The sequence below is a fragment of the Cherax quadricarinatus genome, chromosome 50, assembly GCF_038502225.1.
Source record: "Cherax quadricarinatus isolate ZL_2023a chromosome 50, ASM3850222v1, whole genome shotgun sequence".
Taxonomy (NCBI): Eukaryota; Metazoa; Arthropoda; class Malacostraca; order Decapoda; family Parastacidae; genus Cherax; species Cherax quadricarinatus.
Window position 1 is genome coordinate 28,844,642 of NC_091341.1, and position 18,058 is coordinate 28,862,699.

The 18,058-nt window shown below is 43.4% G+C and overlaps 1 protein-coding gene across 1 annotated transcript in view; it reads right to left on the minus strand.

The window, feature by feature from the left end:
* LOC128695339 (uncharacterized protein MCAP_0864) overlaps window positions 1-18,058 on the minus strand; it is a 139,459-nt gene that overhangs the window by 99,723 nt on the left and 21,678 nt on the right. Inside the window, exons 3-4 of the mRNA XM_070095364.1 lie at window positions 16,669-16,767; window positions 836-1,116 (exon numbers count right to left, since the gene is read on the minus strand). Coding sequence (XP_069951465.1) covers window positions 836-1,116; window positions 16,669-16,767 — 380 coding nt within the window. The remainder of the gene's footprint in view (window positions 1-835; window positions 1,117-16,668; window positions 16,768-18,058) is intronic.

An 18,058-nucleotide genomic window follows, 5' to 3' on the forward strand; every position in this document is an offset into this window, starting at 1 on the left:
TACCACCCACAGGATGGGTATGGGGTGACTACCGCCCACAGAATGGGTATGGGGTGACTACCACCCACAGGATGGGTATGGGGTGACTACCACCCACAGAATGGGTATGGGGTGACTACCACCCACAGAATGGGTGTGGGGTGACTACCACCCACAGGATGGGTATGGGGTGACTACCACCCACAGGATGGGTATGGGGTGACTACCACCCACAGGATGGGTATGGGGTGAATACCGCCCACAGGGTGGGTATGGGGTGACTACCGCCCACAGGATGGGTATGTGGTGACTACCACCCACAGGATGGGTATGTGGTGACTACCACCCACAGGATGGGTATGTGGTGACTACCACCCACAGGATGGGTATGTGGTGACTACCACCCACAGGATGGGTATGGGGTGACTACTACCCGCAGGATGGGTATGGGGTGACTACCACCCACAGGATGGGTATGGGGTGACTACTACCCGCAGGATGGGTATGGGGTGAATACCACCCACAGGATGGGTATGGGGTGACTACCGCCCACAGGATGGGTATGTGGTGACTACCGCCCACAGGATGGGTATGTGGTGACTACCACCCACAGGATGGGTATGGGGTGACTACTACCCGCAGGATGGGTATGGGGTGACTACCACCCACAGGATGGGTATGGGGTGACTACTACCCGCAGGATGGGTATGGGGTGCATAATAAACATATTAAACAAACTCTGACAACACAGCCAATAAATGCTTCCGCTGATAAATAAGTTTAATTTACTTAACCTTAGTTAATTTAAAGGTAAATATAATTAACAATAAATACGAGAAAATATCTTCCTACTTACATCATTTGTGTTATTCTTATCTTTTAAGAATGCGTAAATTTTCTTCTCTCCTTTTGTCTTTGCTATATCACTCGGTGTTTTATTACTCTTATCTTTCTGGTTCTTATTTACTCCGGCTTGAACCAGCCACTCCACAGCTTCTATTTCGCCAGAAGCTGCAGCAAAGTGAAGCGCATTAGATTTACCATCAACTGTAGCGTGAATATCACAGTTAGTGTCCTTCAAGGCTTGCAGGGAGCCAACCTGACCCTGCAGAGCCGCCCAGTGCACTGCACTCCTTCCTGAAAGATAAGAAAAAGAGAGCTGATTTTAAAATGAAACCTATCATATTCAGTTATTCAATGAAATGTCCTGAGATAAGCGTGATGTATAGGCAAGATTATACATCCACTATGCTTAACTAGCAGCAATAGTTATCTGGGTGTTGGTAAATTGCTACTGGTCATATGCTAGTTGGCTATCCATGTATTCGTGTTGAGGCCTTAATAACTCCAAGGTTTCTTGAGCAGAACATCAACGCATTTTCATCGTATGTGTTCGTTATTTAAAAGAGAATATAATTCAAGCCAACGCATGATTCTATTAACCGTGCGGTAAAAATATTACTGCAGGGTTCCCAACCTTTTCTATGCCTTGCACCCCTGTGAAAATTTTTAATTAACGTTGCGCCCAATATGTCAGTGGTATTACTGTGTACTGTGTAGTATACTTAGATCATCCCAGCTACTTTATAGATATGCTTCCTTGCTACCTATGACGTCACGGGACCCATCACATGGGAGCGGTAGGCCTGAGGCCCAGCTCTCAGTCACTCAAGAATTAGTGACTCTTGTAAATTCTGCTGTTGATTTATGAAGTGTTTCTTGGACTCTTCTGAAAACACCTTGAGCTAAACTGGTACGAGTAGCTATGAATTCATCAGGATTGTAATTTGGTTTCATATTAGAATATAACAGTTCATATGGTAAGCGCTTATCTGCACCATACAACACATAATGTGGAGTGTCACCTATAGAAGCACTGTAAGCAGAAATTATAGCACACTGAACATCAGGGATAACTTCATCCATCGTTACACTGTTAGGATTAATAGCGGCTCTCGACACATCAAGTACCTTCTTATTGTAGGAGTGGACAGGTTCGGTGGAGTGGACGGATACTTCCCGGTTGAAATAGTGAATGATATAACCAGAAATATTAGCAAGGGAGAAATAGATCTTATTGTCTCTTACAACATGTAATGATTGCCCGACATGGCAACTCTTTCACCTTGCAGGTATCAGTGTCAACTAGGATGTTATCACCATCTGGAACACGAGAGACAACAACAGCCACTCTAGCGAGTGCACTAGCCACGACAGAAATGTCTCTCTGCAGACGGCCTGTGACATCAAGAGATGGCATAACTCATTTCAAGTAAACGTTTCTCGACAAGGCGTTCCCTGTGGAGGAACTACCACTTGAACAAGTAGCCATTGCAGGAATAGTAGTCTCGGTACCCTGGGTTGTCTGAGGTTCCTCTGGAACCCTCGGTAACTGTACACTATGCTGGAGACGGGCAATCTCCCTATCTGATGTTGCAGCCCTGAGCATGTTGGCAAGCACCTTTTCAGCGATCAGGCCATCCCATCTTGACTGCTTGTGAGCCAGTGCTGCACTAGGGTTTGGTGCTGGAGCAGCAAGAGTCTTCCATTCAGTGATGGCACTGGCATAGCTAGGGTCCTCTATTCCTGCTGAGTCACTGAGGGTATCAGGAAGAATTTGTCTTATCAACTCGTTTGATGCTATGGAAGAGGATAGGAAAACTGGTAGAGCAATCTGGGAAGATCTGCGTACTCCTAGCCCTCCAAGCCTGACCGGAAGTGAGGCTTGAAACCACTGTCCATCTTCAAGGGAGAGATTCAATACATTCTCTAGCATAGTCTTAAGGAGAGAGTCATATTTCTTGAGTTTTGGACTGCTGAAGGCCGGGGAGCATCTCAGAAAGTAGGTAAGTTTTGGGATTGACAGGTACCTGGTGAGTAGGTAGAAGGCATCGTGTGTCTCAATGTCTTTCATCCTGCTTTCCATCATCCAGAGGTCTGAGACTTTTTTTCTAGGATCAGATCGATGGCACTGGACCCAAGAGGAGCACCAAGGAGAGTGCTATTGACTGGATCAATGGCTCGTGCTCCTAGTAAAACGGCACTAATATTCTGGATCATCTGTTGATTGGTAGAAACTATTTTACATTTGGTGGGGTTTAAAGAAAGGCCCAGGCTTTCTCCCATGTATTTAATTTTATTGATGTCCTCTAGGAGAGATTCTGTTGTGCCAGCTAGGGTACCATCGTCCAGGAACCAGATATTGAACTTGCTGGAGAGTGCTTCTGTGACTTCCTTGATGACCAAACAGAATAGAAAGGGGGCGAGAGGGTAACCCTGTTGCACGCCCTCACATGAGTCAATTTCATGGTCCCCAAACAATAGTTTGGAAGTCACACTATAACACGATTCTATGAAGGGATAAAGGGAAGGGGAAGTTTCTATAAACTGCTTTGAGAGCAGCATCCCTTCTGACTGAGTTGAAAGCATTGGCAAAGTCCAATTTGACCAAGGCTTTTTCATCGGACATGTTTTTGATATATACTCGTGCTGCACGGGCAGCTGCTTCACAGCCCTGTTGAACGCCGAAACCGAGCTGAGTTGGTTTCAGCATTGCAGCAGCCTCTTGACTCACCCTTCTTACTGCAGCCTTGGCGACTAGGCACCGATGGGTGTTACCCATCGCAATGGGCCTGATTCTGCCATCCTTTTTCCGGAGGGCACACAATGAGGCACTAAAGAAAAGGGGTCTGATGGCCTCTGGGACACTGCCAGCCAGGCACAAGTTGGAAAATTTGGTGAGTTCAGACAGCAGCCTCTCTGAAACCTCACCAAGTGCTGGACTGAGTATTTGTTTTAAGTGTTGAGGCCTTAAATCGGTGAAACCTCCTGCTGAGCCCTGTGGAAATGACATAGGAGCTTAATACACATCAGCATCCTGTAAGGTTAGATGTTCTTTGCCTTCTGCAATGTCAGGGAGGTCGATGTTGGTACTGGGAGCCCTGGGTGGATGTTTGTCCTTCAGAGCTTGCGCCGTGCTGGCGTCCTTGGGAGCGATGGTATCCTCACTGGTTATAAGCCTAAGAGCTCCAATAGTATTACCCTCTTCTATTTTTTTGCTAATTTGGGCTCTGATTTTTGAGGCGTCGGGTGTCCTGTTGTTGGTATTTGCCCGGCAGGTGTTTGTCGCCCTAGGAGGGAGACGGACGAGGTTGTCATCCCTTGGGAATGTATTTATTGCCCTAATAACATGTGTTGCTAGTGACTTGTCCCTCCTTGGTGGGACAGCCAAACAAGCATTGCCAAAACGCAGCAAGTTGTGCCAGGATCTGTTGTTTGAAGGAGCATCGTTGACCTTCTTCAGAAGGTCAGTGAATTTGCTAGCAGCTTGAGGGAGAGCTGCTTTGGGGATGTGTGTCAGAGTCCTGGTGGATGTTAATTTGATTGCAGATTCGAGGTCCTCTGTAGAGGTGAAGTCGCGGTAGCTGTCAGCGCTGTCTGTTGGGAGGGGCTGTTGGTTGTTCTCATTTGGAGCTCTCCTGGAGCCTAGGCATCCATTGTGTGCACGGATGTTGCCAGTTGTGAGATTGAGTGCACATTCCCTGTAGCACACCCGGCAGATGCCTCTTCGACGACAGCTTAGGCTCTGTCGTGAAGATTCCTGGGAACCCGCAACTGCTTGTGACATTGCTGATATCGTAAGGGTGGGAGGCGCCAGCTGTGGGGTGAGGAGTGAAGGACAGCATGGATGCATGGGGGATGAGGGTAGGGTAGTAGCGAGCGGCGGAACTTGTAATTGAGGGGGCAATAAACGGCAACACCCCTGGTCAGGAAGTCAATGGTCCTAGGCTGGGATGAGGGGAGGGGATCAGGGATGGCAAGGGGGGGGAGGGAGTGGCCCTGTGTATTCACTCAAGATGCACATCACTGACTAACTTTTGCTAATTGTTATACACTTATTGTTCCATTTAGAAAAAAAACCTCGCCATTTGGCACACTAATCACCATGCTCACACTATTAACTGAGGTGTTCTTCTGTTCACCATCCAATGACCATGTTGTGGGAGGCCACTTCCTCCCCCAACCCATGACCCCAGCCGGTCACAGATGTAAACAAAACCTCCTCCACACCTCCACTGGTAGGATCCCCTCACCACCGCTACTCCCTAAATCCCAACATGCACACTGCACTTTCACTGATGCAGAAGCAACGGTCTGATGCAGAGGATTGTCACAACTCTGTGATCTCCGGTGGATACTCATGATGATGTCTGCTGAAACTGGCCTGCGTAAACCGTGTTGGTTCTTGGTTTACACACAGAATGTATGGAGCACCACACACTGGCTCCCTCCCTCCACGCCGGCAAGCCAGGGTGGTAGAAGAAAATATTCAAACAGCTCCGGGGAGAACCTTGAGTTTTCCCCGAGGTATGTTTATTGTCTTCTCTGAGGATGAGGCAGTCTCAGCTGAGTGGTTGAGGGGAGTAGACGTGTGCTGGGGGGGATCTGGACCTACTAATTTCCAGGCCTACCCATTTCTCTCGACTGATAAGTTATCATTAAAACTCATACTGTTGGAAGACAGCTTCAGTGTTGTGAGAACTCTTATGTGTGAGTTGTGACTAGGGATATACCTAGTGAAACACTGGAAATAGTTTTCCATTTTGAAAAGGCCCTCACAGGCCTCTGCTTCCCCTCTTCCTTTCATTTTACCTCAGCCTTTTGCCTCTATCAACATACAGTGTAGAGGTGAATTTTGCTAGTCCACTCCTACTTGTGCCTCTGAAAATGCACACAGCTCATTCCTTTACCAACCTGAGGAATAATGACGAGTGTGCAGTCCTACGTGAGTTGGTAACCCAGGTGTGCAGCACACACTGAAAATTCGTCTTTCATTCCAAGACATGTATGCTAGAAGTTCTGCAAGTTTGGAGTGAGTAACTATTTGTACGAGTAATGCAGTGTTTGGTAACTCTTGAGAAGTCTGTCTCAGTCAATGACCTTGAGCGAGGCACTGCATCACCTGCCTGAGACTTTCGCCCATATTGACTATGTGAAGAGAGGCGAATGTGCATGCTCAGTTACCCCTGCTATTCTCCTGTATCCCCAACTCTCCGCCTTTAAACTCAGCCGTTCGCCTCTATCAACGTGCAGTGTAGAGGCGTATTTTGCTTCTCCACTGGTACTCGAATATCTGAGTTCCGCACAGCTAGTCACCTCTACCTACCTGAGAAATACGGATGAATCTCCCATCCTGCATGAGTTGGTGATCCAGACCTGACTGTGCCGCTTGTACAAAATGTGTTATATCTCTATCTGAGGAAGATGACCTGTTATTCTTCTATGCACTGAGTGTTTCTGGGAGGAATGCTGCATAGTTGGAACACAACAAGAGTGGTTAAGAACAATTTAACGAGCATTGCAGTACCTGGTAACTCCTTTCGGAGACGGCTTTTTAACTGTAACATGCCAGAGGTTCATCTATAAACATAGTAAGTTTGTGCTGATTTGTTTGTCCACAGAGTGAAAATTTGTCTGTCATTCCAAGACACGTGTGCTAGATGTGTTAAGTGCTGCAGGTTTGGAGTAATTAACGAGTAGTACAGTGTTGGTAACTCTCGAGACAACTGTGGGCCAGTGAATGACCTTGAAAATAGCATTGCGACCCGCAGGCCACTACACCCATATTGCCTGTGTCTAGCGAGGTGAATATCCCTTCCTTGTCCCTTCTCTCTTGTGGAATAAAGGCGGTGTTGCTGACCCAAGAGTAACAGACTAACTCTTCCACCTCAAGCAGCTGAACTAGAAGTGACCTATGGATGTGAACGAAGTAAATGATGGTGAAGGCGAATTTGAACGTTATAGAAGTAAGGAAGCTTTGAAAAAAGAAAGCGGATTTCAAAGGAGGCTGCAAGAAGCAACTAGAGCGACAACAGCCATCGCAGAACTGTTAAGTTTGATTTCCCTGCTAACACTGAGTTTGAGGTCAAGTTTAGATGGTTTTACGAAGCTACATTAGACAACCCGGTGGCCCGGTGGCCTGGTGGCTAAAGCTCCCGCTTCACACACGGAGGGCCTTAGGCTTGATTTCCTTACACCTGCTAACACTGAGTTTGAGGTCAAGTTAAGGACCCCAGATGGTTTTACGAAGCTACACTAGACAAATCCCAGAGGAAAACCTTCGGATTCGCTTTCGTCATGACGAGGATAATTACGTTTTTGTTACTAACGACCCAACATTCATAGAAAAACTTCTTACTCATAAATATGCTAACATCCAACTCCAAGCTGCCCCACCAAGATCACCTAAAGTGCTTATTGTTATCCACAATGTCAATAAGTACTTGGATCCTAAATTCCTGTTGTCAGATCAAGTTGCAAACCCTCGTCGACTTCCAAATGATCTGATATTGGCTGAGTGGATTGGCCAAGGGACTCCACCATCATATATCTACTCTCGTGCAGCGCTTAACAGGAGTTACAAAATAGCCTTGTACAAACCACCTCACCGTAGATGCTACAAGTGTCAGCGCTGGGGTCACATTGCTTGGAAATGCCCAGCTAAGTCACACTGGTGTGCAGTGTGTGCCAAGGCCCATCCTTCTCACCAGTGCTATGATATGATCAAGAAACACCAGACCGTTGCATCACAATGTATCAATTATAAGACCCCAGGAGTCACAGCTGCTCATGCTGACTGCAGAGTGAAAGCTGCTCACATCGCCAGCTGCAGGGCTCCTGCCTCACCCATCACACCCCATGATGAGGCAGTAGGCCTACCAGATACTTCATGTCTGAATACTGACCCATGCCTGATTTCAGACAATGTGGTTGAGCGAGTCACTCTGGGAGTACATCAACAGAGCACGATCACGTCTGCTATCAACACTAGTAATGCTGCTGGTGTTGATACCACCTATCTGACTGAGTCAGCTGTCAGTCAGCCACCTGGCTCAGCTGACCGGGACTTCATACTTCCAGATGGCGCTAGTCTTGCTGGGGTGGTACACAACATGCAGCTGCGCATAACAGTACTGGAGAAGCAACAATGGTGTTTGAAACAACAACTTGAGCACCACGAGGAAAAACTTACAGAGGTTGCAAATGAGTACATCAACCCACAGATTGTCAGCCATTATGAAAATGAGTGTGGTGATGATGAACAAACTGATGACTGCAGTGGGGTTAATAATTACAAAAATGATGAATCTGATAGTGGTGTTTACAATCACAGAGAAGATGAGAAGGGCAGTGAAGACCATAATGATAGTCAAATTGACGAGTGTAATGTATTGATAGATACTGAGTTTGGAGATGACCCGGTTGTTGATAATGGTGTATGTATCACTGGTCATAATGATGTGGGAAGTGGTACATGTGATGATAGTGATGAGTGTAATAAAAGTGGAGAGGTGAGTGCGAGGGATAGTGACACCTTCAATACATTCACGGACAAAGAGCGCCGTGACCTCTCTAAACAAAGACTCCCAAGAGGTCTCCATAGTGGAAGTGCACTTAAGAGACTCATGGATAAGGATAAAACTGATGATATTGATATTGATTATGTCTGTTTGTTATTTAGTAAGTTTTTTCATTTTGCTGAGAAATTGAATTCTATCCCTGGACTTTTATAATGGAACCAAACTCATATAAACTATCCATTTTAAGTTGGAATATTGCGTCACTTAGAAAAAGATTTTCTGACCTTCATCATAAAGTAACTACTGAATCCACTGATATTGTGTGTCTACAAGAGTGCAGAGTCCCTGAAAAATCCCAACCCCCTAAATTGCCATCATTTGTTGCATATAACCTCAAATCTACTAATTCTTGTGTTCTATATATTAAAAAATCACTTCCCCATCAACTTCTTGCACATAAGAAAACAGAGGGGCTACAGTATCACGGTGTTAGGATTTATATTGGGAACTCTGCTCTCAACATATTTAACTTGTATACTCCTGTGATAAGTTTAATTACTTGGAGCTCCCAACTTTGCTCAGTCTGAACCTACGCTTATTATTGGTGATTATAATGCAAGACACAAAAGCATTAGAAACTCTCAGTTTGGTAATAGTAATGGTAATCAACTGTTGTCACTCTTAAACAGTCATGATAATTGTAGGTGACCTTAAACCCACACACATGGTGGCCTGGTGGTTAAAGCTCTCGCTTCACACGGGGAGGGCCTGGGTTCGATTCCCAGCCAGAGTAGAAACATTGGGCGTGTTTCTTTCCACCTGTTGTCTATGTTCCCCATCAGTAAAAGGGGTACCTGGGTGTTAGTCGACTGGTGTGGGTCACTGGGACACTGACCTAATTTGCCCGAGATGCTCAGCATAACAAGTGGCTTTCTATGTAGTAGTATGTCATTGTTGTCAGCTAGGACTGTATACCATGTACATGTACTTGTAGTAAATAAAGATTATATTATATATTATATTATATCTATGGAGGCATCCTTGATCTGTGTCTGGGCTTCAACATTACATCTGCCAGCTGTGAGTCTTTCATTGTAACAGATATATCATCAGATCATTTCCCAAGGCTAACCTCACTAGATATTGGTAATACTATCCTTCCTGGTGGGATATTCAACGGAAACGTTTTAATGTTCCCCCTGATAAGCATGATGACTTTGTTGCACATGTGACTGACTGGTATAATTCCTATGAGTGTACCTCTGTTGAGACTTTTAACAATGACCTTGTGAGCAGTATTCAGAACTTCTTAGAGCCGCCACTGAAACCTCCTACTACTCTAAATCCAAATGACTTCCATAATAATCATAAGTCTTATAAAAATCATACCTATTACAATGTTTCTAAACTTCGAACATTGAAGCGTACTGCTGGAAGACTAGGCCTAGCCTATAGAAACCATCGTACCCCTGAAATGCTGAGCCTCTTCCAAACTGCCCTTGCTGCTGCCAGAGAGCGTATGACAGAGCTGCAGCAAACAAACTGGGAACAATTTGTCAACGGTCTTAATGCTCACACCCCACTTAGCCAGGCATGGAGGGACATAAATAGAATTAAGGGTAACAGAACTGGGCAGATCGCGCACCCTCATCCCTTACATAGGGCGAATGAGTTAGTCAGTGCTTGGGCTGCTACATCTAGCTATGACAATCTTCCTAGTACCACAGAGGCGAAATTAATTGACAAATATGATGCAAGGGAGAGACTTGTTTGCTTTATGCTCAGCAAAGCAGATGACTGTAACATTCCTTTCACTAATTATGAACTTGATGCAGCACTAACTAAGGGCAACTCCACGTCGCCTGGTGAGGATGGTATTACTTACAACATACTCAGATTGCTGTGTTGAGTACCAGGTAATCCATTACTTGAATTATATAACATGAGTTATGTTACTGGGGAGCTCCCTAAATCATGGACCAACAGCCTCATTATTCCCATTCCGAAGCCCAATCAACAAAACTCATTTCGCCCAATATCCCTTACAAGCTGTTTGTGTAAAACATTCGAAAGGATGATTCTTAATCGTCTTATGCACAGAATTAAACAATTCTTGTCTCCCCGGTTGCATGGCTTCATGCATGGAAGGAGTGTGCATCATTGCATTACCACCTTTCTCACTCTGTATACTGACTGCTCATACACTACCTTCCTTGACCTTAAATCCGCTTTTGATGTAGCCAACCGACATGTAATCATTAGTGAACTTGCCAGAATGGATGTTGGAGGATGGTTTCTCCGCTAGATTAAAGGCTACCTGTCCAACAGAAAGTTGTCTGTGTTGTTCCAGGGACATAGAAGTGTAACTAAAGATTTTGAATTAGGAACCCCACAGGGAGGTTTGATCGGTCCCACCCTTTTCAATATACTGATTAATGCCTTACTTAATGCTATGCCTAGCCAGCCCCATCATTATATGGTTAGTTTTGCTGATGATATAATGATTCACACCACCGGATTCTCCAACACCCAAAACATTCTTAATCATGTACTAGCCTCGTGTCGGGACCTGGGGTTGATAATCTCAGGGGATAAAACAAAGATACTCAACAGGCGTCCTCCTCGACAGAGAGGCACAGTTCGTCAGATCCAGTTGCATGATGGGTCTCTTCTAGAATATGTAAGCAGATACAGGTATCTAGGCTTTGAGGTCCCACTATTTGGACCTGTTGTCACGAGACTTTGTCGCCAATACAAAGAAAGGCTAAGAGCACTTAGAGTTGTGGCAGGTTTTCATCCCAGGTATGGTGCTAATGGTAAAATTGCGAAAATGATGTATCTTGCTTATATTAGATCATTGGTTGATTATGCTGCGCCACTACTTGCTCTTGTGTCTGACTGGAAGCTTGGAGGGCTGGAAAAACTGCAAAACGAAGCAATGAGGATCATCCTAGGATGCCCTCGTACTGCCAAAATTTTAAATATGCAAAAAGAACTTAATGTTCCAAGCATTAGAGATCGTGTTACTGAAAGAAATACCCTTATTGGGGTCAATATGCTTAGGTTAGCCCATTCAAACCCCTGCACAGAAGCCCTCCAAACTTTCCTCAGCACTGGTGAACATCCTTCCAGATGGATCGAAAAAACTGGAACCGACCTCCGCATGAACCAGCTACATGATCTATGTCAAATTAGGCAACAGAGTCATTTCCCTGCTCCATGGGATATTACCCCATTCCAAACTTCCATTCCTCCATTTCTCCCCAAAACTCTTCTTAAAAATCACAACCAAAGCGTCGTCGTGAAGCCAAACATGATGCCTTAAGCTGTATTCATAATTTAGTCACACAGAACACTCTCTCACAAATTATTTATGTTGATGGCTCTGTTCACCAGTCCACTGGTGCAGCTGGTAGTGCTGCTGTTGTCATACAGAGTGATGGCTCTCATAAAGAAATTGGAGCACGCATCAATAACTGGGCCTCTACCCTTCAGACAGAACTGTTTGCCATACTCCTTGCACTCAAATGCGTCCATGTATCTAAGGTTGACACTTTAATTGTAACTGATTCTCTGTCATCCCTAAATGCTCTCAACTCATTAAGTATAAATTGTGGCATGCTTGTGTCAGAAGCCAGACACAGGTATGGTAAGATTGTGGACAGTGGAGTCAGAGTGCACATGCTGTGGATTCCATCTCACATTGGTCTTCAGATGCATGATAAAACTGATAAATTGGCTAAGCTGTATGCTTTCAAAGAGGGAGTAGATTACAATCTTGGGTTGTCAGTTAGCAGTTTGAGAACAATAATACGAAAAGAACTTCAAATGAACTTTATTGACTTAAGGCTCAGGGAGATTGACACAAGTCAGTCCATCTATCATCATTCTATCATGCAGGAGGAGCCACATGTCTATGGTGCATCCAACAAGATAAGCAGACTCTTGGATGTCACTACTGCCCGGCTCCGGCTGGGTTACAAGTATCTATGGCAGGTTAAATCACCACCACCAGATGTAGACCAAACGAAATGTAAACTTTGCCAGATGGACTATTGTCACACCTTGCGTCATTATGTACTGGAGTGTGATCAAATTAATGAATTTAGAAACAACTCACTCAGAAATGTTCAAGAAATGGCAAAGTATTTTATCCACAGTGGTATATTGCAGACCATTCTGGAGAAATACCCTGACTTTGCTAGCTGTAAATAAAGCATTACCATGTGTGTGTGTGTGTGTGTGTGTGTGTGTGTGTGTGTGTGTGTGTGTGTGTGTGTGTGTGTGTGTGTGTGTGTGTGTGTGTGTGTGTGTGTGTGTGGGGTGGGTGTGTGTGTGTGAGTGTGTGTGTGTGTGTGTGTGTGTGTGTGTGTGTGTGGGTGTGTGTGTGGGTGTGTGTGTGGGTGTGGGTGTGAGTGTGTGGGTGTGTGTGTGCGTGTGCATGTGGGTGTTGGTGCTTGTGTGTATGCATATATTTGTACGCTCGTGTGCATATGTCTGTGCGTGTGCCCTCATGTGTGTATGTGTGCACGCGCGCTAGTGTGGGTGTATGACCCACTTAATATTTGTATTTATAACTCATTACAATTGTGACCAGGTGTGGACGTATCAGTGGTTCATTACTTTGTAATTTGTTCATGACTGTAACCATGTATAGGAGTGAAGCTGATTCATTACCTTTGTAACTTGCCATGATTGTGACCAGATCTACCTGGAGTTCATTACCTTTGTAACTTGCCATGATTGTGACCAGATCTACCTGGAGTTCATTACCTTTGTAACTTGCCATGATTGTGACCAGATCTACCTGGAGTTCATTACCTTTGTAACTTGTCATGACTGTGACCAGATCTACCTGGAGTTCATTACCTTTGTAACTTGTCATGACTGTGACCAGATCTACCTGGAGTTCATTACCTTTGTTACCTGCCTTGATTGTGACCAGATCTACCTGGAGTTCATTACCTTTGTAACTTGTCATGACTGTGACCAGATCTACCTGGAGTTCATTACCTTTGTAACTTGTCATGACTGTGACCAGATCTACCTGGAGTTCATTACCTTTGTAACTTGTCATGACTGTGACCAGATCTACCTGGAGTTCATTACCTTTGTAACTAGTTCAGCTATGGTAACTTTGGGGTCCAGTACCTGGACCCATTATGTACCTTTGTAATCTTTTGACTACCGCCCACAGGATGGATATGTGGTGCATAATAAAGATATTAAACTAATTGAGGATGAGGGTTCCCATTCCAGCCATAGAGGTGGTACTTCCCTATATTTTGATATATATATATATATATATATATATATATATATATATATATATATATATATATATATATATATATATATATGTCTGGAATCCAGTCCCTACAATATCTTGCATGCAGGATAGTGTACAGTTACCGAGGGTTCCAGAGGAACCTCAGACAACCCAGGGTATCGAGACTACTATTCCTGCAATGGCTACTTGTTCAAGTGGTAGTTCCTTCACATGGAACGCCTTGTCGAGAAACGATTACTTGAAATGAGTTATGCCATCTCTTGTTGATGTCACAGGCCGTCTGCAGAGAGACATTTCTGTCGTGGCTAGTGCACTCGCTAGAGTGTCTGTTGGTGTCTCTCGTGTTCCAGATGGTGATAACATCCTAGTTCTTCCTTGATAATGTGAGTAGTCACGAAACACTAGGAATTTCTCTATTCTTTCACAGTGGTTGTTTTGCATTTTTTTATATTATTTTTATTATCACACTGGCCGATTCCCACCAAGGCAGGGTGGCCCGAAAAAGAAAAACTTTCACCATCATTCACTCCATCACTGTCTAGCCAGAAGGGTGCTTTACACTAGAGTTTTTAAACTGCAACATTAACACCCCTCCTTCAGAGTGCAGGCACTGTACTTACCATCTCCAAGACTCAAGTCCGGCCTGCCGGTTTCCCTGAATCCCTTCATAAATGTTACTTTGCTCACACTCCAACAGCACGTCAAGTATTAAAAACCATTTGTCTCCATTCACTATCAAACACGCTCACGCATGCCCGCTGGAAGTCCAAGCCCCTCACACACAAAACCTTCTTTACCCCCTCCCTCCAACCTTTCCTAGGCCGACCCCTACTCCGCCTTCCTTCCATTCTCTCTACATGTCCTCAACAACCTTTCTTCAGCCCTCTGGACAACAGTTTTGGCAATTCCGCACCTCCTCATAACTTCCAAACAAGGAATTCTCTGCATTATATTCACACCACACATTGCCCTCAGACATGACATCTCCACTGCCTCCAGCCTTCTCCTCGCTGCAACATTCATCACCCATGCTTCACACCCATACAGGAGCGTTGGTAAAACTATACTCTCATACATTCCTCTCTTTGCCTCCAAGGACAAAGTTCTTTGTCTCCACAGACTCCTTTTCCCCTCATCAATTCTATGATTCACCTCATCTTTCATAGACCCATCCGCTGACACGTCCACTCCCAAATATCTGAATACATTCACCTCCTCCATATTCTCTCCCTCCAATCTGATATCAAATCTTTCATCACCTAATCTTTTTGTTATCCTCATAACCTTACTCTTTCCTCTATTCACTTTCAATTTTCTTCTTTTACATACCCTACCAAATTCATCCACCAACCTCTGCAACTTCTCTTCAGAATCTCCCAAGAGCACAGTGTCACCAGCAAAGAGCAACTCTGACAACTCCCACTTTATGTGTGATTCTTTATCTTTTTTCTCCACACCTCTTGCTAAGACCCTCGCATTTACTTCTCTTACAACCCCATCTATAAATATATTGAACAACCACGGTGACATCACACATCCTTGTCTAAGGCCTACTTTTACTGGGAAATAATCTCCCTCTTTCCTACATACTCTAACTTGAGCCTCACTCTCCTCGTAAAAACTCCTAACTGCTTTCAGTAACTTACCTCCTATATCATACACCTGCAACATCTGCCACATTGCCCCTCCCTATTCACCCTGTCATACGCCTTTTCCAAATCTATAAATGCCACAAAAACCTCTTTAGCCTTATCTAAATACTGTTCACTTATATGTTTCACTGTAAACACCTGGTCCACACACCCCCTACCTTTCCTAAAGCCTCCTTGTTCATCTGCTATCCTATTCTCCGTCTTACTCTCAATTCTTTCAATAATAACTCTACCATACACTTTACCAGCTATACTCAACAGACTTATCCCCCTGTAATTTTTGCACTCTCTTTTGTCCCCTTTGCCTTTATACAAAGGAACTATGCATGCTCTCTGCCAATCCCTAGGTACCTTACCCTCTTCCATATAGTATTTATTAAATAATTGCACCAACAACTCCAAAACTATATCCCCACCTGCTTTTAACATTTCTATCTTTATCCCATCAATCTCAGCTGCCTTACCCCCTATCATTTTACCTACTGCCTCACGAACTTCCCCCACACTCACAACTGGCTCTTCCTCACTCCTACAAGATGTTATTCCTCCTTGCCTTATACACGAAATCACAGCTTCCCTATCTTCATGAACATTTAACAATTCCTCAAAATATTCCCTCCATCTTCCCAATACCTCTAACTCTCCATTTAATAACTCTCCTCTCCTATTTTAACTGACAAATCCATTTGTTCTCTAGGCTTCCTTAACTTGTTAATCTCACTCCAAAACTTTTTCTTATATATATGCAAAACAACCACTGTGAAAGAATATAGAAATTCCAAGCGCTTTCGTGACTACTCACCTTATCAAGGAACAATGAAAGTAATACATCAAAGGAAGGCATATAAAGCGTCTAGACCACACCTCACTATCACATCCCACAACAAAGCAACACCTGACGCGCAATTCGTAAGAAAGGGAACACTGCAGCAGGCCCGCTGGTCCAACTAGACAGGTCCTTCACACAACCCACCAACAAACTATTCTACACAAGAATTAAGAATTTTAAAATTTATTATTTGTCCAATGAATTATTAAATTCTTCCCAAATTCTATTAATTATAAATGGATCTAATTTATATAAACCAAAGGAAATATTCATATTATTGTCAAATAGTATATATAGTAGTATGTCATTGATGTCAGCTAGGACTGTATACCTTGTACATGTACTTGTAGAAATAAATATTATTATTATTATTATTATTATTATTATTATTACTATTATTATTATTATTATCCTGGGAGAGAAACCAGGCTCTGGAAAGAGCTGTTGTAAAATAACAACTCATAGCTGTAAATTAAGTTGTGTAAAAAGAGTTTGGGAAAACATTGAGCTATACCTAAGCCCCATCAAAGTAATAAGGCAAAAAGTAGAGAAAGTTACCTCTGTTGTCGTGGGCGTCACAGTCAGCGCCGTTCCTCACCAACACCTTGATCACGTTAGGGTGACCTGCCTCAGCTGCTACATGTAGCGGTGTTCCTCCTGCCGCAAGTCATCTACATATTATACTAACGAACAGACGTTTAGTTTTTCCTACATTAATAATAATTGTTACAAAGCAGTAATTTTAACTGGAAAATAATATCAGAGGACTTGAAATAAAATTAGAGAAAATTTTGATACCTTACTGAACATTAATAAGTAATGACTTAATAATGGTAGAAAACGGACGGAATTTGTTTTATAAATTACGAACAATTTTCCGTATTGACAACGTATACTTTTCTGAAAGAAAAGGAATACTAATGATGTATTTATGACTTCTGAAAAGCCAATTTAAGCATATGTTATTGTCTATGACACTCTAATGACTCAACTTACCCATCGATCTAATTACAAAATCAAAATATAACTTAGTTACCTTAGTAAGATATGTATAATATTATTTACAGAAACTACTTAAAACTGAGGATTTTTATTCCTAATGTATGAAATGTTGCAGTAATATATAAACAGATTGTAATAAAGTTGGTAGAATTACCGACAATATGTAAAGTAAAAGGACACAAGTGCAACTAATGTGACATTTATTGTGGCAACGTTTCGCTCTCCAGGAGCTTTATCAAGCCATTACAAACAATACATGGACACAGAGGGTATATAAAGGCTCAGAGTGAGGTGCAATACTAGTGAGGTACCATTTCGATGTTCACTAGTGGTAGTAGTAGTAGTAGTAGTAGTGGTAGTGACAAAAGTAATACAATATGGTAGAGCAATTAATTCGTACATGAGTAAAAGGATATAAAAGCTATTACTTGGGTAACATAAAAATAGGTTGGACAAATGTAGACTGGAAAGAGGCAGCTTGTTTCAGTGTTCACTCTCTGTAATGTGCTTTGTGAAGTATAACAGGAGAGACTATGTGATGGAAGGGTTTACTGTTTTCAGGAGGATTCTTGCTAGGATTCCGGAGATGGTGAAGCTGCCGTTGTTTTGTTTAATTGTATTCGAAACAGCGATCAGTGCTGATTCGAGGCACTTGCGTCTGCGGAAATTAGTTTCTTTGATCACTAATTGGGCGTCTCTGAATTTCATGAGATGATTGGTGGAATTTCGGTGTTGTACACAGGCGTTGTTCAAGTTATCGTTCCTACATGCGTAAATGTGTTCATTGAGGAGGGTGTCGAGGTTTCTTGCTGTTTCACCTACGTAAATCTTGTCAAAGCCTCCACAGGGTATAGTGTAAACTCCTGCATTGACTGGTTCGTGGTGCTTGGATTTTGTCCTGGTTAGATCCTTTATTGAAGTGCTAGAAGCGATGGCGACTCTGGTG